The sequence below is a fragment of the Gavialis gangeticus genome, unplaced genomic scaffold (genome assembly GCF_001723915.1).
Source record: "Gavialis gangeticus isolate Ggan-Ray unplaced genomic scaffold, GavGan_comp1, whole genome shotgun sequence".
Lineage (NCBI taxonomy): Eukaryota > Metazoa > Chordata > Crocodylia > Gavialidae > Gavialis > Gavialis gangeticus.
The window spans coordinates 5,337,836-5,360,956 of record NW_017728983.1 but is presented as its reverse complement, the minus strand read 5'-3'; the positions used below and the strand labels follow the sequence as shown (position 1 = coordinate 5,360,956).

Here is a 23,121-nt window from a genome sequence, read left to right as displayed (position 1 = left end):
GAAAAATGCAAGGTTCTCCACCTTGGGAGGAAAAACCTGCAGTCCAGTTTTGGGCCCCACAATTCAAAAAGGATGTGGAGAAGCTTGAGAGAGTCCAGAGAAGAGCCACACGCATGATCAGAGGTCAGGAAAACAGAACTTACAATGACAGGCTGAGAGCCATGGGGCTCTTTAGCCTGGAAAAGCACAGGCTCAGGGGTGATCTACACCCAGAGGTGATTTGATGGCCACCTATAAGGTTATCAGGGGTGACATTTGTATCTGGGGGAACGTTTGTTCACCAGAGCGCCCCAAGGGATGACGGGGTCGAACGGACATAAACTACTACAAGACCATTTCAGGCTAGACATAAGGAAGAATTTCTTTACTGTCCGAGCCCCCAAGGTCTAGAACAGCCTGCCATCGGAGGTGGTTCAAGCACCTACATTGAACATCTTCAAGAGAAAATTGGATGTTTATCTTGCTGGGATCCTATGACCCCAGTTGACTTCCTGCCCCTCAGGCAGGGGGCTGGACTCGATGATCTTCCGAGGTCCCTTCCAGCCCTAATGTCTATGAAATCTATGAGAATTTTATTGGATTTTAGCATGCTCAAATGATGCAGACAAATGATGAAGAATTCATGGCCCTTAATTGAGAGGTTTATTCTTTTTTATACTTTACAGTTATTTATTCAGTTAGTTGCATTGCTTCTAATGTTAGCAAAAGCTGTTGACACATACACGTGAAATTCAGTTTTGAATGGCTTTGTAGTCAGTTATATCTTTACATGCTCACAAAAAAATTAAAGGTTTTTGAGTTCTTGTCTATCTGAAAATGTCTGCTTTTTTCCCGCCAGGTCCAAATATTTTAGAATTGTATGAGCCAGAAAGTGCTTTGAAATATTCTTCAAACTGGAAAAGTAAACGCTTTTTTCCCAGTCTGTCATAACTTGGAAATAGTTTAAAGGATTTTTTCTTAAACTTTCCAGAAAAAAAATCACTTCTGGGCTGAAACCAAATGTGGATTTTTTTTCAGTTTGAAGGGAAACATTTTCAGAAAGGGAAGAGTTACTGAATAGAAGCGGCTACAAAGAACCATCAAACTGTACAGAGTACAACCAAATACCCAGTACAAGTGTCTAAACAATAAAACCATAGCTCAGGTAGGAGGGAACTAGTATTTCTTTTGGTGTGTTTTAAATTCATAAGAAACATGGTACATAACTTTACATTTCATTGCTACTGGATAGGATGGGCCAATGAGTGTGAACACCAGGCACTGCAGGCCCAGGCTGACTTCAAAGGGCAGGAGTGAAGAAGAATGAAAATTGCAGGAATTTAGCACCCCCCCCAGTTATATGGGCCCTGTAAGGGAAGGATCCTGCTGCTGTTGCTGTGTTGGTTCACCACAAACCTGCAGTTTTGGTGGGGATTCTATACAGGAAAAGGAGTTGCAAATACTGAAGGCAACAAGCTGAGGGTTCCTCTTGATTGAGGGCAAATATTGAGGGTTCCTCTTGATTCAGAAATCTAGGGCTGTGTTCCAACCAACATCACTGTTTGTCTTTTAGCACCCGCCTGGAAATGGGGAAGTGGATGGAAGACTTAAACATGGCCATTGAAATAGCCAAGAAATCTACTGAGAACTCTGATGTGTTCCTGGAAAGCTCTGTATGCAATCGCTCTAACAGTAAGTAGCATTTTCCTCCTTTGTGAATGTGGTGCCAAAGATGCTGTTTATGTTCCCTGCATTCTTCCTGCTGCAGTCTGTGATGTGCATGGTAGATTATATGATGGGTGCAATAACACTAATGAAATGCCTTTTCCGCATGTTACTTAGAATGGATTCTCCTCCATATCTTATCAATGCCTTATCTGGTATTTTTGAAATCTGCAGATAGAAGCCTCAGCATTGGAACAGTATTTAATTTTTTGTAGTCTTCAGCCATCTCCTGTTTAGGAGAATTTTCCTCCATTTAACACTACAGCACTTTTTCCATCCAGAGAACCAGGCATCTTTGATATTCAAGAAGTTCTTTTATATCCCACTGCTCTTACCCATCTCCATGAGCCTGTTGTTATCACAGCCTGTAATAAAGCATGTGCTGTTTCTTGTATCAGTGAATTTTTCTCTGTTCTACAGTGAGAAAGGCCTGTCTCCAAATAAGACACTCTCTGGACAGGACATTGCAAAATACACTTGCTGTTTTTACATGAACATCATTTTCAGTTTAAATGCAGCAGTGGGTCAGACCATTCCCTTCATCCCCAAATGCAGCTTGATCCTGAAGACCAGGGAGAGGTGACAGGTGAGACCTTTCAGGAGCAGTGTAACAAATGCACAGTGACATGTTCTTGTGTTGGGTCAGTTCAGGAAAAACTGAAGATGTTCAGAGGAATCCCTGCTTATATCGCTGTCTGTGCATCACAGTTTTCTAAAACTGCTGCTGAATTCTCCTCCCCCAGGATCCTCTGATGAGGTCTCTCTAGAACAAGAGTCTGAAGATGACATACACTCTTCTCGTAGCTCGCTGGACAGGCAGAGCCACCACCGTGCCAACACTACCATGCATGTGTGCTGGTACCGCAACACGAGCGTCTCCATGACTGACCACAGTGTGGCTGTTGAGGTACCCGCCAGGGCACAGCTCTCACCTCTCACTCTGTCTGTCTCAGTTCACTCAGCTCCTGGTCTTCCTCCAGTACATGTGTCTTGTTGCCTTCAATCATTTCTGTGCCATGAGAGCGAGCGACTAAAAAGTCAAATCACATCTGTATGTCTGCCAGTGGTGCATGAGTGCCTGTGTACCCATACGCATGTTTTGCTATTTCCACCAGTTCAAGGAAGTGTCTTGAAGGAATGTGTGAAAGGAGACCTAAGACAGAATTCTTCAGTTGTGTTTTCTGCAACCCTCAGAGTAAACTAACCATGCAGTTGGTATATCTCAAGTTGCAGCAAGGGAAGTTTGTTAGATATTAGGAAAAACATTCTCACTAGGAGGTTAGTAAAACACTAGAACAGGTTACCCAGAGAGGTTGTAGAACCTCCATCCTTGGGGGTTTTTAAGACCCAGATAGCGAAAGCTTTGGCTGGGATGATCTAGCTGGGGATGGTCCTGCTTTGAGCAAGCAGTTGGACTAGATGACCTCCTGAGGTTGCTTCCAGCCCTAATTTTTTATTATTCCATTTTATATGAGGGTCTGACTCTGGGTAACAAAGGCCTGGAGTCATGTATCCTCTAGATACTCTACTTCCTTTGTTGTCCCAGCAATGAGCAGGTTTTTTCAAGGGTGCCGTTGCATCTTCCTGTCTGTAGGCCGTGCTCACCCCTTGCACACATGACAGAAGAGCTGGTGCTGGGGAATGTCATTTCCCTTTCTGTTTATAAGTGTCCTAAGCTGCAGATGCAGCCTTGTGATCTGCAAGCTAGTGTCTCAGGGTATCAGAACTTACTCTGTCTCAGTTTGTACTGCACTGAAGGCAGGAGTCCACCATGGAGACCTGCAGGGCTTCTCCTGGGAGTTCTGTCCACAGAGCACCGCTCTTGTCATTTTACATCTACATTCGACTCTTGCCTAGGCAGGCAGTTCAACAATCTTTGTTCAGCCAGAACTCTCCAGCCCACCTTTCTTGGGGAGGCAGTTAGCTGTTTTAGACTGAAGTTAGTCAGAAGGGAGGGTAGAGATGCACTTTTATATACTAACTAAATAAGATATAGAGATATATAGAGAGAAGAAGCTCTATGAACCCAAGTTCACATCATCAGATGCTGGGGTCATGGGTGGACCACTCATTAGATTCCTAAATGTAGGAATATGCAGTGGGCAGCATGAAATAGGGAGATCGGAGGAAGAATGCCTTGCATTTGAAAGCTTGTCTGACTATCCCAACTGCATAGTTGGTCCTTGCTGCAGGGGCGGGGGGAAACGCATAAGCTTTCCATAGCAACTGCAGTTGTTCAAGGGTGCTGTGTCTCACACTTGCAGCTTCCTGCCTTCCCTTGCATTCTACTCTCAATGATTTAGTGGAAGTAATTAAGGCTGGGCATTAAACTAAAGTGCCTAGATTTTCAGTTGGCATACCAGACTAATAGGTTAAGTGATGAAATGTTTATCGCCTTTGCATCTGGGTTTGGAGACCAGAGTTTGTTGTCCAACTGGGAGACAAACTGTATCCTGTTAGAAGGAGGCTGGCTGATCTGTAGGTAAATTTGTGAAAGTCACTACATCGCTGTTTGCTATCCAAATGCTGTGACCCTGATTCCACTGGCTCAACAATACAAAGTCTGAGTTCTCTCAGCACTTTTTGCTTTGACCTGTAGTGTGTATTCTAATGCAATCGTTCTCACATTTCCCTTTCTTTTAACAGATGCTTTTCTTTTGTCACTTTCTTCTTATTCTAAAATGCTGTGTTATCTTTCTCCCACCTTCTCTTTCTCTTCAGTTTTCTGCTCTCTTGCTGTCTCTTCAGAGCTTCCTCTTCGCTATTCGCTGGGCCAGGCCCAGCGGCCCAACACCGTCACTCATGTTTGCTGGTACCGGAACCAGAGCCTATCCCTGTCCGATTACCTGTGCATGATTCAGGTAAAAACACCTTAGACTCTGAGGAGGTAGAAGGATCCACATGAGTCCAAGTACAATCTTCCTCTCACTCTATAGTCACTCCCTGTACCTTCAACATTGTGCTGGCTCCTGGAGAATGCCCATCCAGGAGCAAAGCTGTAGTGCTTCTTCCAAAATCAGCCCTTGTCCATCAGTCTGTCTAAAGGGCTGTCTCCTTTCTACAGATATGCAATAAATTTGCTGTCATTTCTCTATGTAGGTTTAGCACATCTGTTCCTCATCACACTGTGCCTGTTCTGCCACTCGCATTCCAATTTGCTGCAAATTGACTTAAATACTGCTTCCCTGCAGTGTGCTGTCCACTCCTGCCTCAGCTCTGTGTAGTTACTATGTCCTAGTGGGCATCTCAGTCTCTGTCAAGGATCCTTTTTTGTTTGTTCTCCTTGTGTTACATTTTCCAAGTGCTGTCCTGTATTTGCTTCTTCACATAAACTGAACAACCAGTGTTTTAATAAGCTGTTTTTATTAGTTCTTAGCTGGAAGACAGGCTGCAAAGGAGGACAGAGCTAAGGCAAGGCTGGTAGGATGGTCAAAATCATGCACTTCTCAGTGAAGTGTTGCAAGTCTTGAACCAGTGCAATTAGAGATTTAGAGACCTCTTCCATAACAGCTGGAGAATAATGACATGATTGAGGTGACACTTGTTTGGCTGACGTGGTCCTGCATGCGTACATTACTGCTGTGCACATGTGAAAGGGAGTCATTTTGTGTAGGCGGCACACTGAAGGTGCAGAAAGAGGCTGAGGCACTTCCTTGACAACAGACTATCCAAGAAAGACTGTCTAAGCCTGGGACAGAGCTCTGGGTTAATTAGCTGTTAGATCCAGGAGCATATAAAGTGGTACCACAGCAAACTTTGTTGTGTTCTTGAGGATAGGGATCTGCAATCTCACCTCCGTTTTCTTTTCCCTCAATGCCAGAATCAGCTCTCAGGATACCTGCTGAGAAAGTTCAAAAACAGCAATGGCTGGCAGAAGCTCTGGGTTGTCTTCACCAACTTTTGCTTGTTCTTCTACAAGACTCACCAGGTAAGCCCACACAAATCAAGTAAGAGCTCTGCGCACTAAAGCAGGGGTGCTCGACCCCTGGGTCATGAGCTAGATCCAGCCCCTTGTGCTATGGCATCCAGCCTGATGGGTTCCCCACAGATCTGTTGGCCATTGCCTTGCATGCTAAATCAGGTTTTGCATGCTAGATTGGGCAGTGTAGGGCCAATTCCTGGTGCATAGAGACTGGGTGGAGGTGATGTGGGGTCCTCAGAGCTGGACCCCAGCTGCAGAGGCAATGTGGGGCCCCTGGAGCCAGGTGGAGTGCAATCCTGCCCATGGATTGACCCTGCAGCATTCACCTGGCCTTCTGGGCCAGAATTGGGAGCACCAGTGCAGTAAAGGTTAGAGGTGAGATACTAGATGGAAGACAGAGATGCCTCTTTTTAATTCATAGACTTACAGATTCATAGACATGAGGGCTGGAAGGGACCTCAGAAGATCGAGTCCAGCCCCCTGCCCAAAGGGCAGAAAATCAGCAGAGGTCATAGGAGCCTAGCAAGATAGGCATCCAAATGTCTCTTGAAAGTGTTCAAAGTAGGTGCTTGAACCACCTGCAGCGGCAGTCTATTCCAAACCTTGGAGGCTCAGAAAGTAAAGAAGTTCTTCCTTATGTCCAGCCTGAAACGGTCACAGAGGAGTTTGTGACTGTTCGACCTTGTCATCCCTTGGGGCGCTCTGGTGAACAAACATTCCCCCAGATCCTGGTGAACCCCCCTGATAAACTTATAGGTGGCCACCAGATCACCTCTGAGCCTGCGGTTTTCCAGGCTGAAGAGTCTTATAGCCCTCAGCCTCTCATCATAAGGTCTGTTTTCCTGACCTCTGATCATGTGCATGGCTCTCCTCTGGACTCTCTTAAGCTTCTTCACATCCTTTTTGAATTGTGGAGCCCAAAACTGGATGCAGTATTCCAGCTGCGACTTCACCAAAGCTGAGTACAATGGGAGAATGAAGTCCTGGGATTTGCTTGAGAAGCATCTATGGATCCAAGCCAGCATTTTGCTCGCTTTACTAGCTGCAGCATCACATTGAAGGCTCATGTTAATCTTGTGGTCAGTCATGACCCCCAAGTCCCTTTTGTCCAAAGTGCTAGCCAGCGTAGCACTGCCAAGCCTATAAGCATGCTGCAGGTTTTTCCTCCCAAGTTGAAGAACCTCTCCTCTAAGTGCACTTTATAATTATCCATCAAGTTCACTGAAGGCCGCAAATGTGGCAAGAAAAAATAGCAGGCGGTAATTAATGGAGCCATTTTATATAAGGATAAGGACCTTTTTCACACCACTTTAATTGGGATATCCTGTTTTGTAAGTGGCATTGATCTGTAGAGCATTAGGGACAAGTGTCTCTTGGTGTTGCAGCTAATGAAGTTCAGGAGAGTTAATGAGACTTTTGTTTCTACTTTTCCTTTTCCTTTTCCCTTCTCCCAATTGTACTTGGTTTGCCCTCCTTCCTTTACATCTCAGCTCAACTAATGTTTTGAAACAAGCCTCAGGAGCTGCTGTAATTCTGGAGTGGTCTTTCCGTCTTTCTGTAATGAATGTTTCCAGCCAGCTAATAGCACCTTTGGACCTTGTTAACTAAAATAAACTTATTTTACATTGTTAGGGCTTCTCACCTGAAGGATCAGGCATTGCTGGGAGGATCATCTTTGCTTTAGTGTTGGAGTAGTGCAAAGGGGGGGAATTCAGAAGACTAAAAAACAAGAGAATAGAGACATGTCATTTTATTTCCATAATTGAGCCACTTGGGGAAATTTTCATCATTATTTACAATATAAAGAGACTTCATGGGATAAAAAGGCAGTTCTTGTCCATCTAAAAGTGAGTAAAGCCATTCCTGAAAGTATGGTAAGAAAAGGCAAACGTATCCTCTCACTCTGCACTGTCCATAGAGGATGGCCTTCACTAAGACCTGTGCTGTCTGGCTGTGTTTCAGGATGATTATCCATTGGCCAGTCTCCCACTCCTTGGATATACAGTCAGCACCCCAGTGGAGGCAGATGGCATCCAGAAAGACTACGTCTTCAAGCTGCAGTTCAAATCCCATGTGTATTTTTTCAGGGCTGAGAGCAAGTACACCTTTGAAAGGTAAAGTCATGCCCCCACATCCATTTCAGAGTGTAACATTTGTTTTATTCACAGACTGCTAATCCAGAGTTGGGATTTGAGAGGCTAATCCTTGTTTCTGTACACAAGCCAAGTGACTTTGTGAATCATAGTCTGGAGAAGCAGGGCAGAATGCAAATATTATGTACTGGGTAGGGTATTCTTAAAGGTTGCAATGGCCCCTCTGGTCACTACTCCCTCTGTGATCAGTTCTGTGATCACTATAGATCCCTGTTCCCTTGTGAGGTGGTTTGGCCTACCAGGAGATCCAGTCTTCTTCTGTGTTCAGTATATGAGGAGCTAGATCTTATTCCACCTATCAGGTGCCCAAGTGCTATCCTATTTCACCCTGTTTGAGTTTCTGTAAAACAATTAATAGAAAAAGTGAAAGATTTTTCCTTCCTCTTTCTCACTACTTTTTGTGATGGACTGTTGAGGCTACAGGGCCAGTGCATTACAAAAGTAGATGCACTGAGATTTTCAGGGCTTCAAGCAGGAGTAAAGTTTGTCCCTAGGGGTCCCTAAGAAGCTCAGTAACGTAGCACCTTTAGAAGTATGCATCTAGGGAGCCATATAACACTCAGTGTCCTGCTACCCGCCTACCCACAGTACATCCAGGCAGGCCCAGACAGGCTTTGATTTTGCAGTCATTAATAGAGTTTTTTATTTTAGATTCAGTAGTAACCCTGTTTCTGAAAAGAGATAAGAGACGAGATTAGACCTGAAGATTTGCTGCTGACTTCTGTGACATTTGTAGAACCTGTTTTTACTGATACACATGCATACTCAAACAGGGGCAGCACTAAGGGGGAGGCTATAGCCACCCTAAAATTTGCCTTGGGCCCCCTGTAGCCACCCCTCCCAGCACTGCCCCTGTCCAAGCCCACTGTCTCTCCCCCTACCCTCCCTCCCTGCCCCCTGGGCCACTGCTGTCTGCCCCTCCCAGTTGAGCCTGCCCAGCTCATACCCACAGAGGTGCAGCACTCCTGGCCCGGCCCGGGCTGATCTGTTTGCATACAGTATATATTTTTATTCTCCTTTTGCAGATAACATAGATAAAACATATGTTTAAGTGGGTATTGTTAAAAAAAACAAATAAGGATGTTTGGCGCAGGCCCTCCCAGTTGCCTGTCTAGCCCACCTCAGCCCTCCCACTGGCAAGAGGCTGGCATTGCCCTTGTACTCAAAGCTTTTATTTTTAAATTATGCTGCATACCAAAGAGCTAGATGCTATATTCCACAATAGGCAACTGAACCTGAAAAAAGAGTGCCTAATTCAGAAACCACACACAGAACCTCCTATGCCAATGTTACGTGGCAATATTATGGTTTTCTCCCCATATTCCCTTCTGCTTCATCTGTTTTTGAAGACATCTTCCTACTTCATCTCCCCCTCTGACTGGACACCATTATTCTCATGTCAACAAGTCTAAAGGAGCAGTTCCTAATCCAGGTGTTGTGACTCCAAATGGGATCATATTCCTTACGAGTGGGGTCATGGGCCACACAGATATTCAGTAACCCCAGATGGGCTTGAAGTCCAGGTGAGGTTGTTCATGACCAGAAGTTAGTTTGTGAGCCCTGGCGTGGGGCTGAGGCCCAAAAAGATCAGGAGTCCCTGTCTTAAAACATGAAGACTGCCCCCCACTACAGTTGTGTTCATTCCAACTTAGTCCCTTTCTTTTTGAGAGTTTCAAGTAGCAAGTTTGAGAGATTTTGAGAAGGCATACAACTAGTTAACTTTTTTCATTATTGTTATGAATCTAGAAGTGTCGACTTCTAGAACGATCATGGGAATAGGGAATTTTGTCCAGTTTATCATCAGAGTTGCCTGTCTACTGCTAAATAGAACCATCTGAAACAGTTCTCCGGGCCACAAGTAACTTAAAGAGTGATTTCCTAATACAAGTACAAAAGAATTGTGTGCGCCTAAATATAGGAACTGGTGTACCGTAAAAACCTTCCACAAGAAGTTTGTCCTTGGGCAGCATCACTGACAGTAAGCTTAGCCTGCCACTGGCAGGCCATGCTTCAAACTGGGTGCAAATGGTCTCCTGGGGATGCAGAGGAAACACAATGTCTGCAGAATGTTTGGACTGGGTTTCTCTAACAAGTTCAAGTCGAAATTTTAGAGACTGTCCTTATGCCTCTTTCCAAGGTTGATGTTGATCTCTTCTTCAGAGACATGCTCCCCTGTCATTTCTCTGGTCCAGTTTCACTTGATGCTTTGTTCATCCTTTCCAAGACCTTAAGAGTAGACCAGAGGGCCCTGAAAGTGTTAGTCAGATACTTAGGTCAAAGATATATGAATAGTAACTTATCTCGGTTGGAAAAACGCTTTTACACAGGATCCTAGGGTATTCTTTTGTAAATCTACAAAGGACTATAGAACTTCTGGGCTAAATTACACTTGTGAAATACTTTGTGTCAGCTGTTCTCCATACCTTGACTATCAAGTGAGGTGGGCATGCTAGAAGGGAAGGACAGATTCCAGCAGGACCTGGACAGGTTACAGGGGTGGGCAAATGAAAATAGGATGGGATTCAACACTGACAAGTGCAGGGTGCTGCACTTGGACAGTAGGAACCAGCAGCATACCTATAGGCTGGGGAACTCCCTTCTCAAAAGCACGGTGGCAGAAAGAGATCTTGGAGTCATTACTGACTGCAAGATGAACATGGGCCAACAACATGAGAACACGGTCAGTAGGGCTAACTGCACCTCATCCTGCATCCACAGATGCATCCCAAGCAGGGCCAAGGATGTGATCCTCCCCCTCTATGCGACACTGGTCAGGTTGCAGCTGGAGTACTGTGTCCAGTTCTGTGCGCCGCACTTCAGGAGGGATGTGGACAACATGGAGAGGGTCCAAAGGAGGGCCACCCACATGATCTGGGCGGACCCTATGAGGAGAGGCTACGGGACCTTAACCTGTTCAGCCTTTGCAAGAGAAGGCTGAGGGGGGACCTGGTGGCCATCTATAAACTTACTAAGGGGGACCAACGGGGTTTGGGAGAAACCTTGTTCCCCCGAGCGCCTCCCAGCGTTACAAGGAATAACGGCCATAAGTTGTTAGAGAGTAGGTTTAGACTAGACATCAGGAGACACTACTTCACGGTCAGGGCAGCTAGGATCTGGAACCAACTTCCAGGGGAAGTGGTGCTGGCTCCTACCCCTGGGGGTCTTTAAGAGGAGGCTCAATGTTTACCTGGCTGGGGTCATTTGAGCCCAGTTTTCTCTCCTGCCCAGGGCAGGGGGCCGGACTAGAAGATCTACAAGGTCCCTTCCAACCCTACATTTATGAATCTATGAAAGTTGACTGGATGTGGCTGGAATAAGGAATAGTTCAAAATAAACTTCACTGTGGTGTTGATGATAAATCATCTGACTGGGTGCAGCTCTTACACGCAACCAACTGGGGGAAACAAATTGGTGGGTTAAGTTAATGATGTAAGGATCTGAGTAGCTGACAAAGAGAGTAAAGCCATGTCATAGAAGGAAAGCATAAACTTACTCATTTCTACAGACTGGCTGGTTCTTGCTCCCTCTAATGTGGTACACCTGACACTTTGTTGTAGCTGCTTTAAGCAGCATCCTTGCTAAGGTGTATGATTGAATACAAGTTGATACATACATGCTGCTTTTGCTATGTTGATCTTGCCAAGGGATATTTAGTTTTGGAGCTATTTTAAACCCATCTTTTAATTTGTTCATTAATACAGGGATGTGATACACACTGTGTGGAGCTGAATGAGTTGATTCAATTCTCCCTTTGCCCCATTCTTCCCATCTTCAATAAAACAGTTTGTATTGCTGACCTCACAGGATATTTCAGCCTGAATATCTGAAAGTGTTTGAAGATCTTAAGATAAAAGGGTGCTGTAGAACTTCATAGTATTGCATTCTGCACACAAGAGCCAAGCTGATACATATGAATCTTATAAGAAGTGGGTGAGGCTATGGGCATTCTGATGTTGTTCTTCCTCTCTTGCCAGGTGGATGGAAGTGATTAAGAGAGCCACAAGTTCTCCAGCAAGATCTAGTCTGTTGGCTCCCAAGGATGAAAAGGAGGAGACTCTCACAAACTGATGAGGGCAGAGCTGGGTCTCTGCTGTCGACTTCTATTAGTGGGCTTGGGTGGGAATAGGAGTTTGGAGCTGATAATGCTGTTAAGTGACAAGCTGATTTCCACCTGGGGTGGGAAAGGTTGTTAAGCAAGAGGAGGGACAAACTGGAATCACATCAGGTTCAACTGGCCTTGAGGACACTGTCTGCTCCAATCGCACCTAGTTGAAGAGACAAGAGAACCTGACAATGGCAGCAAAACTCCCTCTGTGGGAAAAATAATGGTTTGTTATGCGCGCACGTTGTGGAGAGGATCATGTTTCAGTTACGTGGATTCTGGACAGGTTGGAGTAGCAGGTCTGGATGGAGACAGAAGCAGTACCTGTCTCTTTCATTGTCACTGGGTGTTCAGCAGCTGTCAGAGATTAATAGCAGCTGTCAGTGGTGTTCCTTGGCGCACAGTTGCTGGTATCAGGCACTTTGGCTCCCAGCAGCTCCCTTATCCTGACACACAGTCCAGCTAAAACCACCTATGTCCTGTTTGCTGCTCTTACCTTCAGCTTACCACCCACAAACGTATTAGACTCACTGGAGCTCTGCAGATGTATCCACTTGAATGCTTACATTCATACCAGAAAACAGTTTCTGTAGAATGACTGAGCTACTCAGGAAACTGCCATGGTAACTCCTTCATCTTGGTATTTTATTTTATTTTATTTTATTCTGTTTTTGGAAAGGGAATGGAGAGAACCTGAACCTTTGTTTGCTTAAACACATCATGTGGCACAGCTGGGAGCACGGGATGAGTGTGAAAAAACACCCATGGTTTTCCTGAGATCTCAGAGGCTTCCTAACATTCCTTGTTTTACCTCCCGAGTTCTTTGCTGCCTGTACACATGGAGGGCTCACCTGGCAAACCCTTTACTTGTCCTCTGCTGGGGAAGGCATCGCTTAAGGCAGGGAAAGCCAATAAACTACCCTCAGCATCCTCTAGAGCAGTGGTTCTCAACCTCTTTTGTACCATGACCCATTTGTAAACATCGATGGCCCATCTGACCCAGTACTTCCAGTCCCTGGCCCCCCAGTGTGTGGTGCAGTGGGGGATGTGGGGTATAGAGGCAACTCTGACAGGCTACAAGGGAAAAGCCACAGTTTCCCATGTTTTTCTTTCTAAAGAATTGATTTTTAAAGTTTGTTGATCCATTTTTAATGTTTGTTTGCAACCCTTTCATATATTCTTGTAACCCACAGGTTGAGAAATGCTTCTGTAGTGCAGGGAAAAAGGAAGTAGGTGTGCCACAAATTAGCTCTGCACCCTTCCCAAGTACCACCTTCTGCTCCCTGTTTTCTGCTTCCTGTGCTGCCTGTCCCTTCCTTGATCTGTTGCGTGCCACGCACACAAGCTGCTCATGCTACAGGTTGGCCACCTCTATTTTTGGGCAATTTGCTGCTGCTTGGGGTGGGGGGAGGGAGGTGGAGGGAGGAGGCATTTTTGCAAACACTTCTGAGACAGGAGAATGTGCCCATCTGAAAGTCACTGCAGCATTATGCTTCAGTAACATTTAGGCACTTTTGCCTAAAACATCATCTCTAAACAAGGAGATGGGAATCCATCTTCACTTTTATCATGAAGGTGTAAGTGACTTTATTCAAAATGGATCATGAGATCCTGGCACCTGTTCTGGAGGGCTGTGTACCCTACCTAGTATGAAATATTCTCATTCTGCCCTGCTTCTCCAGATGTGGTGTTATCTGGATGCAATGCAATGCAGCTTTGTGTTGGGCAGTATTGCCGTGCCCTTCTTCTAAAGAATGACACTTGCAATAAGCTAACAGCCACAAACACTGCTGATAGGTGGACATGCATGGTTGAAATGGGTTCTGAGAAGCCAGTTTGTGTTTTAGGTGGGAAAGTATATATGTACCAAGGGAAGGCACAGAGAGGTGTTAGAGAGAGAGAGGAAGTGCTACATGTCAAGAGGATGGGAGGAGAAGGAAGAGGTGGAATTCAGAGTGACCCATGGAAAACAGGAAGTGCAGAAGCTGGTGTACAGAACTCTCTCCCCAAAGATGGAATACAGGGTTGTGCTGTTTTGACGTACGCTGGGTGGGAAAGGACTAGTATCTCAGGTAGAGGGTTCCTAGTAAAGACCTCATGACCTTTCACATGGCATCTTCACCTGTAAAGATGCAGAGATTGGACCAAATCCATTCTCTATTGCCACTGTGTCATAATGACCATTGTAAGTTAAATGGACTTTTATTAATTTATTAGTATCTTCATTTTTTTAAATAAATGGTTGTAGATGTATGGGCATGTATTTACTAGATGTTTCCCTTGTAACTACCTAAGTGTGCATGTTTAACAGTGGAAGTAAAGAGCACATTGGCATACAGCTCTATGGACATGTCCTCATCACTCCTGGGCACAACATCTGCATGCAAACTACATAGTCCTTTAACAAGAGGCACCAGTGGGACAGGAAGCCTGTGTGATGATGTCTTCAGAGAGGAACTGCCAGTACATCATTTTCCCCTTTGTAGCTGGCATAGTACATAATTTTCCCTTCCCTTAGCCTCCAGAAATAGCTTTGCAGAGTCCAGAACTTCATTCTTCACCATACTAGACAGCTGAGCTTTTCTTGTCTTCCTCCTCCCTGGACAGCACATTGATCACTCCTTCCCTGGAGCTCCCTGCCTCTGGAGGTAGGAGGAGGAGCCCTTGTGACCATGGCAGATATCTGCATCTGTTTGAGAGGAATGGGCAAAGCCCATTAAAACTGGAGCTTCCCTTTGTAATGAGAAGTCCCCTGCCTTCCCAGTGGGTTGCACTTACTTGCTGATCTTCTATAAGGGGCTTAGCAGAGTGGATTTTCAAGTTGGTGTTTTCTGACTATATCTGCACTGACCCTCCCCAGATGCCCTTCCAAAGCTCCTGCTTAGGCTTTGAGCCAGGTAGAAGTGTAAGATGGTTAGAAGGAAAGGCCTCTTACAGCTCTGGTTAAAGTATCTATATTTGTGTAGCTCTGACTGCCTCCTTTTGCTTCTTCAAATGGTCCCATGGTTTGTGTATGTGGCATGTGACTCCCTACAGGGCCAACCAAGTAGAGGGGGGGCAAACCTCAGTTACTGGTAGGCTATTTAGTCTCACCCTACCTCACCTGGTATCCCTGGTTATCTACTCTGTGGAGAGGGTGTGACCTGGAATAGCAGGACAGGCTCCAGGTCAAGACTGATTAATGCTGGTAGAGCTCTTTTGAAAGAGCTTGCACAACACTGCTCTATTCAATGCTGGCTTTAACTTGTTTTCCCAAGAACATTGGTTTGCCTCTGCAAGCACCGAGTTTCTGGGAATTCACACGACCCATATACACTGATACCATGGCGCCTCATTGATTTGGGATCTGCAGAAGTCCTAAAGCAACAGAAGGCATTGTCCATATGCCTCGAGAGTAAGTGTGGGGAAAGCTGTTGCATTCAAGACTACTGAATCAGCCATGTGCTCTGTGAAAGAACTCTGCAATTTGGAACCAATCATGTCCCATGTTTACCCTGCTGCCAAGGTTATGGACATGTGAGGTGGCCTTTCAGGGCAATAGGGCAACAGTCACTCCAAACATCTGGCCAGTGCAGGGTGTTTTAGGAGGTGTTCCTCTGCTGGGGATAGGCAATGTTCTGATGGAATTTGCATCACTTTTTCTATTGTATGAAATGGAAGACTCCTTCAGCTTTTCTGTACTAATGAAGTTGTCATGTTTTTTCTTTTTCATGAAAGCATCTGACTTTGACTTTTCCTCTGCATCCAGTAGCCAGATAAGGAACCTTCTTTTCATGGGGACCAAGGTATCTGTGGCTGCTAGGCACGTGCACCTGTAGGCTGTGCTTCACTGTAACCCTCACTGCTGCTCAATTCTAGTTTTTTCAGGTTAGGGACAGACATTGCACATAAACTGATTTAAGTGATCAGAAACTGGTTTAAACCTGTAAAAGAACAGATGTTCAGTGCACATAAACCAGTTTGAAAATGGCTGAAACCAGTTTAAGATAAACCTGGTTGAATGTAGTATCAGACTTAACTGATTTGGCTCAAACCTGTTTATGCAATGTCTGTCCCAGACATGAAAGGTGTGTGCCCCCAGCAGCTGGGGAGGAACGGCTGTGCTGGCGGTGGTGGGAGCATGGTGGCGGCAGAAGCCTGGCAGCAGTAAGTGTGGCGATCCCCCAGATGCCACTGGCACTGTTGGCGGTGGGGGAGAAAGAGTGGTGGCGAGCGCCAACCAGGAGTCAGCGACCACCCGCAGGTGCTGTTGGTGGTGCCCAGCAGCAATTGTGGACTGCCCACAGATCCTGCCACCGGTGTCAGCGGTGCCTTTTTGCAAGGGGTGCACCTCCTATGCACTGCCTCTGGTCCCAGACTCCTTGCTGATTTAAGATAAACCAGACACCCCCAGCATCCCAGCTTGCTCTCTGGGCTGGGCAGGGCTCTCTGTACCACAGCAGGGCTGGCCCCTCCCCTCTGTTCCCTGGCTGGAGCTCCAGCAGAGACTTGCAGACACAGCAGGGTCCACCTGGCTTCCCCCTGCCCTATCCTTCCCCTGCAACCCCGTTGCTGCTCACTGCTTAAGTAGGAATCCCCCCTTCCCTCCCTCCCTCCCATCTCCCACAGCACAGATCCCAGCCCCACAGACCTTAGGCATATGGTATGCTAGCTAGCTAGCTAATGCTGGGAGGTGTCTCTGTGTATCTCCAATTTAACTGGGACAGGCAGACAGAATAGTGGCTGCTTAGGGCTATTTGGAGCTAATCAACAGGTCAGCTGGTAAGCTGTTTAAGAAGAGTTTGAACTAATGGGGGGGCTATTGTTTTGCTGATGAGGTGATAATCACTGTATCAGTCCCCAGCTGGCTGGCTTGCCTGTCAATTTGCTGCAGACAGTATAAAGAAGCAGGGAGGGAGACTGAAAAGCTGTGAATCAACAGATGCATGCACTGCACACCCCTCACTTGTCTGAGTGCTAGCAGGGGTCTAGCAACACTCCCACCCCTTGAGCAGCCAGTGGGGAAAAGCCTGGGAAGGCAGCCCTCCCTAATCAGAGGTCCTGCAGAGCCCTGGCCATGCCACCCCCGCCTTAGCTCAGCACTTTGGAAGGAAGGGAGGACTGCTTTAGTTTCCCATCCCGTCTTGTCATTCCCCCCCCCCCCACTTCTAGCCTGAGCCACAGCAGGCATGTGCCTGAATTCCCTCAGTCCAGAGAGAGTGTCCGTCCAGTTACAAACCAGTTCAGCCTAGCCTGCAAAGACTGAATTAATTCAGGCTCAGGCTTTTTGAGTGTCTGTCCCTAGCCTCAAGGACACTTCACCTGCTTTTGCTCCTTTGTCTTGCATCATGGGAGATGCAGAGCTTAACAGTAGCAAGCAGCTTCCAGCAGCTGTGGGAAAAATGATCAACTTAGATGCCTTCTGAGGGAGACTCTGGTGAATCTTCTGTATAGAGCACTTCTTGAGAAGGTTTTTTCTTTACTAAGTACTTACATGCCCCTGATCATCTTTGTTTTTGAGCTTTTCACAGTTCTAAATCCATTTATCCTCACTCCACACCTGTGAAATAGGACAGTGCTACTAACCCCATTGTAGTAGGGAAGGGATGCAGCAAGAGATGGGTGACTTGCCCATGGTCACATGGAATTCGTTGGGACAGTGAAATGAACCCGTCTCCTGATTTCCCAGGAGCACAACCTAACTCTGGATCAGCTTTCCTCTAAATAACTGAGTTCAGCAATTGATCTTGGGATTTTCTAACACTGCATCAGTGTAGACAATCTGCAATGGCTGAGACTTCAGCATCTGTAGAGGCACAACCTTCCCTTAAACAGGACCTGGGCAACATCACAGAGCAGTTTCCTGACACCAATCAATCAAGGAATGGATGAAGCCCATAGAAGAAAATGACAAAGTAATTTTCTTCCTTGGACAGAGGAAATGAACTCATAAATGCTGGGTGATCTTCACCCATGTAAGAGAGGTTTGGCTGGACAGTTTTAAATAGGGAATATTTGGCCCCCATTGTCTCGCTTGTAATTAAACTGTTGTGTTGGCTATTCCCCATAGGAAAATACTTCAGTAAGAAACCACTGTTTGCTATCATCTACATAGAACATTCAATTTCTGCGACTACTTGAGATGCATTCTTCACTTCCTAGCATTGTAGACTGTTTGTCGTCCTGGTCTGTTGTTTCCAAGCTGAACAGACCAATGCTGTAACAACTCCATGAAGTTTCATCAGCACATACTGGAGAGACAGGCCAGTGTCTTAGGTCACTTGGAAGATTCCTGCAAACTGTTCACTGCCCACTGCAATACCCCTATGCTTTCAGCCTCCAGGGAAGCAGCATGACATGCAGCTGTTCAACCTTCTGTGCAACACCTCCTCTCTTTGAACACCTATGAAGAGTCAGACAGGATACAAGGGCAGAGTCAAAAGCAACCATCAGAGAGAATGAGTCCCATCCCTGCTGTAAACCTGGCTTAAAAATACAGTGCAAGCTGGACATACTGCCCTCATCCTGTTTGACTGTCTTCTTCCACATTGGGGTTCTGTACTGCCCCCATTAATGTAATGAAGGTTGAATGCATCATAGCTGGTGTGTTACTGGATAGGATGGCCCATTTTATTCCCAAACATGTAAAAAGTATGTGCAGCAATCATTTGAGAGATGTGCTGCAACCATGTCAGCCTCTGTGTGCACCAGACATTCACGGGAACTAGCATCACTTTTCCTCTTGCTTAGAATTTAGTCAACCAACAAAACATCAGTGCTCTGTAGCTTGATTAGAAACAGCTGTAGTCATTTGTGTGCCTCAGATGCATCTTTCCTTTAAAACAGTTTCTGGGCAAATTAAACCACAACCATGTGTGTGACTGTGAGAACAGTAACAATGGTGGCTCCCAAGCATTTCCACTTTAATTAAAAGTAGCATAGGAAGGTGCCCCCACAGCAAAAATGGAGTCCTTCTGGGTGTGTCCACAGTTCTTATGAGGACCGTAGTGAAGGGAGGCTGTGAGCAAAAGCAAGGTTTGTGCAAGGGTAGCATGTCTGCCACAGTCCAGGAGAGGAAGTTCACTTTCACATCAGAGGCCTTATCTGCCCAGTGGCGCTCTCCATTCTGCCTCAAATCAGCCGAGACCAGCATATCTTCAGTGGCTTCTGGCCAGCTCCACCAAGTAGGTTGGCAGGAAAGTTGCCCTCTAGGTACCAACCTCCAATGGTCCTTGGTCTCATCTCATCTTTTAAATTGGCTTTGGCTTACCCTGCTCCTGCTCCCCACAAGGCTGTGTTCTGCTTAGATAATTGGTTGCCTCTGGTTTTCTTGGAGCTGGTGTGTGCTGGAGAAGAGCTTGGGGTGAGCTCACACCTTCTGCTTTATGCAGGATGGCTGGCCCATGGATTGAGGTGTATGACCGAAGCACAACAGGGAGAGGCATTCAGCTGCTTCAGGAGCAGATATAAGTCAGGGTCAAGAAGCTGCTTTGGTTCTGTAGCCATTCTTTCTCACTGCTCAGTCACCTTTTATCTGCAAGGTCTGACACATCTGCAATTTCAGTGAACACTGTAGCAAGGTGGAAGCGCTAGAGCAAACATAGCTCCATCGCACGGGGCAAGGCAAACTCAGCAGTGCACCCAGCTGGAACAGTGTCTCACATAAGGACTCTGCTCCACGTGCAGAAGCTCTGATGTGTTTGGCAAAGCCATAGCTTGGTTTGCATAATGACAGGCTACACCAAGCAGCTCTTGTATTTATTACTTTATTGAAAGTGGTGGATCCCTTTCAATGCTTTTATAAACTAAATTGTTTTTGCTTTGAATACTGGAGGCAATCTCTGGGGACTGTTTCCTTTAAAAACTTTACTCATGACACTGCAGTGCATGTGAAGGATAATACAAGGTACCTTTAACACAATCTGCTACCATCACGAGCAGCAGTTACAAACGCAACACAAAACTTTCAGCTGCCTTTATGTTAACCAGGAGCCTCTCCCTTTGGCCTGGCTGAGTGTCTGATCTGCCCGCACACTGCTCTTCTTGAAGGAGACCACAGAAAACAGGGTTTTGCGTTAGGCCAGGCTTCAGGCCTCAGCTACTGTCTTGCTAGTGGCTACCAGACATGCAGCAGTGTTATCACTCACCCAGCCCATCACAGAGAAGCAGCAAAGATAATCATATGCTAACATGAACCGCACCAGACTGAGTGAAGGGCTACAAGTGCACAGAGATGACTGGTCCTGTGTTCTGAAATCTGTCCACTTGAGGTAAGAACCAGAATCAAGGTTTACAAACCAGGTGGCTCTAGCTCTTAGAAGGACTGAGCAACTGCAGCTATGAAGTCACACTGCTTATGTAGGTAACTCTTTTTAGACCCAGACTTTTAATTGTCTTCCATGTCTTAAAGAAATAAAGGCATCTATTTCATGGGAGTTAAAGATCCATCCCTTCGATCAGTGGTTCTCAACTTTTTTAGACTCGAGGAAGCCCTCAGAAAATGCCAGCTCTTCACTTCCACTTGTTCTGTTCGATTGTGGAAAAAATACTAGAGCAATTCTTCTCAGAAAGATGACAGAATGTTTTTGACACTATGCATTCTTATGGGAAATCTCCAGGTTTATCTTGTGACTCGTGCTGATGTTTGCACACCTAACAGTGTTTTGTGCATCACCCTTGAAAAGGACTTCATGGCACCCTAGTTGAGAATCACTACCTTACATGCTTATTTTTTAAAACCCAACTTTCAAAATGTTGATCCTGGCTCTTCTCAAACCCACTTTCCTTCCTGCTCCTGAATGTACTTGCTTAGTGTAGAATTCACAACATGAAATAAAGAACTGACATTTGGTGCCTAGAGTAGCATGGTAGAGAAAGCAAAGCCAGTTGCATCAATGAAACAGCTTGTGCAGGTAACATGGTGGCAAATGTTATCTTTCCTATAGAGCGGCCAGAGATGCAGCTCCTCAGGCGGACTGTACTTTTGGCTTCAAGTAGTTTAGCTCCAAGTTTTAAGAGAAAGTTCAGAGGGGAAAACAAAAAGGGGGTGCAGGGGGCAGCGAGAAATTGGCTTTGCTGTCTCAAGTATAGCATTAGAGCCACCATTGTTGCTGGCTAACCACTAGCCTTGAAAGTTCTGACTTCCCTGACAGTGGAATTGCATGGAATTTAGTCCATTGTAATTAGCATAAATTACACATCAGGCTTCAGCTTTAAGTGTCTTTGGCTGATGGGTAGATGTCCCTTTGCTAAGACATAACTACTCATTGCTGAGGAGCTAGCCAGGGCACTGAATATCCTTGATGGGTAGGGCTACAGGGAGCCTTCTGGCTCACTGCATGTCTGGTCATTCAAGGAGCAGCGCTCAGGCTGCAAAGGGAACATGAGGTGGTTACTCAGCCACTTCTGGGAGGGGCCAAGCCAAACACAACTGCCCCAGCCTTGCTCCTCTGCAGAGTAGTGAGGCGAGTTCTGGGCTAGGCTGGTACAGATTAGCCAATGACTAGTGTGAAATGGCACCCTCAGAACCCGAGGAAGCGCAGTCAGCAAACCCACTACGTGAATGCAAGGTGGTGGCAGTGGCAGCAAACTGCTGCCTCCCTAATGTACAATAGGACTGAAGGAGAAACCTCTCGTAGGGCCAGAAGGCTGATCTGACTCTACTGGATGCTGTAGTGTATGGAAAGCTGCAGACATGCCTGTGCTGCTTGTACAATACAGTTCATGTACACTTCCCCTGTGAAGAGGAGAGCTACCTCAGCATGCTTCTCTCTGAAACACATTTGAGTCCAAGAGAACCTCTCTCTGTCTCCAGAAGCCAGAATTTACCTATAGCAAGCTCTGAACCAAATCAACAGGGAGAAAAACCATTAAAAACTGCATCGAGTACATTGTAAAAACAATTAGACCGCCCTTCCTGGGCTCCACAAAAGGTCTAAATTGTACTTGCATTGTGAACCTCACCCTGGGTTGTCATGGAAATATGTATATGAAGGCTCTGAAATGTCCTGGAGTCCATAGCACAATGTTACATCCAACAGCAGATGGTGTCTGAATTAGAGATGTAGTTCTTATGAAACTGGAAAAATCCTCCCTTCCCCCAAAACAGCAGCAAGGAACATTGACGTCAGCGGGCAGAAGTCAGGTGGTTCCGGCTGTGAGAGAACCTGTGAGGGGCAAGGGAAAAGGAGACCGGTGTAACTGGCCACACTCATCCACTATCCAGTCACAGGCAAGGTGCCAGAATCCACTACACTGACCAGGGACCACCCCAGACACTGATGGAACAAGCCATCCGAGTTGCATCTGATGGACCCCAAGCCAACAGCAGCTGTGGCTAAAAGCAGGAGCAAAACTCATGAAAGAGAACCAGCACTGAGGTAACAGCCCAGTAGGGGGTTCTCCTGTGCCTTTAAGATACAATTTTCAGAAGAAAATACTTTTTTTTGCAATTTCTCAGTTGGTCTAATAAATGGTATCGTTTTGGACCCGAGAGTTCTAGATTTTTGCATTCAATTTTCAGAGAAGGCATTTCAGGAGTGGGAATGTCACACAACTGCATAACTGCCCTGGCCAGGGATACCGCCTACAGCTGTACCCCAGGACATTCTCCCACACTGGAGAATCTTAGCCAAGCACTGCTTCCCACAGCCGCCATCTCCGACACTGGCTCTTAGTAGCCCTTTTGCATGTGAAAGAGGTGGGGCTTTCAAAAAACCTCTGGCTCACATCTGCAGTTCTAGACCTTTATGCAGTGCTTCCCAGGAAGGTCTGCAGCCTGTTAGGCAGGTCAGACTAGATACCCTTGTGCCTTTTCTTGCCCTGACTAGATTCAGGTTTTGTTTCTGCTTCATATTTAGCTGCAATTTAAAGCGATTCAGGAGCACCAAGGAAGCTTTAGCATTAGTAAGGAGCTCTACTCTGTCATCAAGATTGATCCAGTGCAAGCCTGCAGGTAACATGGACAGCCGCTTAAGTCAGGCAAAGGCCCAAGGCACCTCAGGCCCAGCTGTACTGCAAACTCAGCACAGCACAGGATGCAGAGGCAAACCCCCTGGGCTCAAAGCTGCCCTGTAGCAGATGAGCTCTCTTTTCAGCCACGCAGGGCAAGGCTTCAGCTGCCACCCACCACTCAGGCCAGTTTATCTGGCTAATTTTGAAAGCCCTGGTGGTTTAAACCATACAACAACACAACCAAGCTGTCTTTCAAGGGGCACAAGCAAAACAAACAGCTGCTCCTCTCATTTCAGACACTAGGATTT

At 46.1% G+C, this 23,121-nt stretch overlaps 2 protein-coding genes across 7 annotated transcripts in view; one reads left to right on the top strand and one right to left on the bottom strand.

Annotated features, from left to right (window-relative positions):
* Positions 1 to 14,219, top strand: part of FARP2 (FERM, ARH/RhoGEF and pleckstrin domain protein 2) — a 184,195-nt gene extending 169,976 nt beyond the window's left edge. For 2 of the 4 annotated variants that reach the window (XM_019513362.1, XM_019513352.1), the window contains 5 exons: positions 1,553 to 1,671; positions 2,448 to 2,611; positions 5,525 to 5,632; positions 7,589 to 7,740; positions 11,754 to 14,219. In XM_019513362.1, the coding sequence (XP_019368907.1) occupies positions 1,553 to 1,671; positions 2,448 to 2,611; positions 5,525 to 5,632; positions 7,589 to 7,740; positions 11,754 to 11,847 (637 nt within the window). In that variant the 3' untranslated portion in view covers positions 11,848 to 14,219. Of the gene's footprint in view, positions 1 to 1,552; positions 1,672 to 2,124; positions 2,612 to 4,425; positions 4,566 to 5,524; positions 5,633 to 7,588; positions 7,741 to 11,753 lie in introns of those variants that run through there. The other 2 variants (XM_019513371.1, XM_019513379.1) reach the window with 2 other exon arrangements.
* The window catches only part of STK25 (serine/threonine kinase 25), a 52,964-nt gene that overhangs the window by 11,334 nt on the left and 18,509 nt on the right, over positions 1 to 23,121 (bottom strand). For 2 of the 3 annotated variants that reach the window (XM_019513409.1, XM_019513399.1), the window contains one exon: positions 19,611 to 22,026. In XM_019513409.1, the coding sequence (XP_019368954.1) occupies positions 21,931 to 22,026 (96 nt within the window). In that variant the 3' untranslated portion in view covers positions 19,611 to 21,930. Of the gene's footprint in view, positions 1 to 7,268; positions 7,346 to 19,610; positions 22,027 to 23,121 lie in introns of those variants that run through there. The other variant, XM_019513392.1, reaches the window with a different exon arrangement.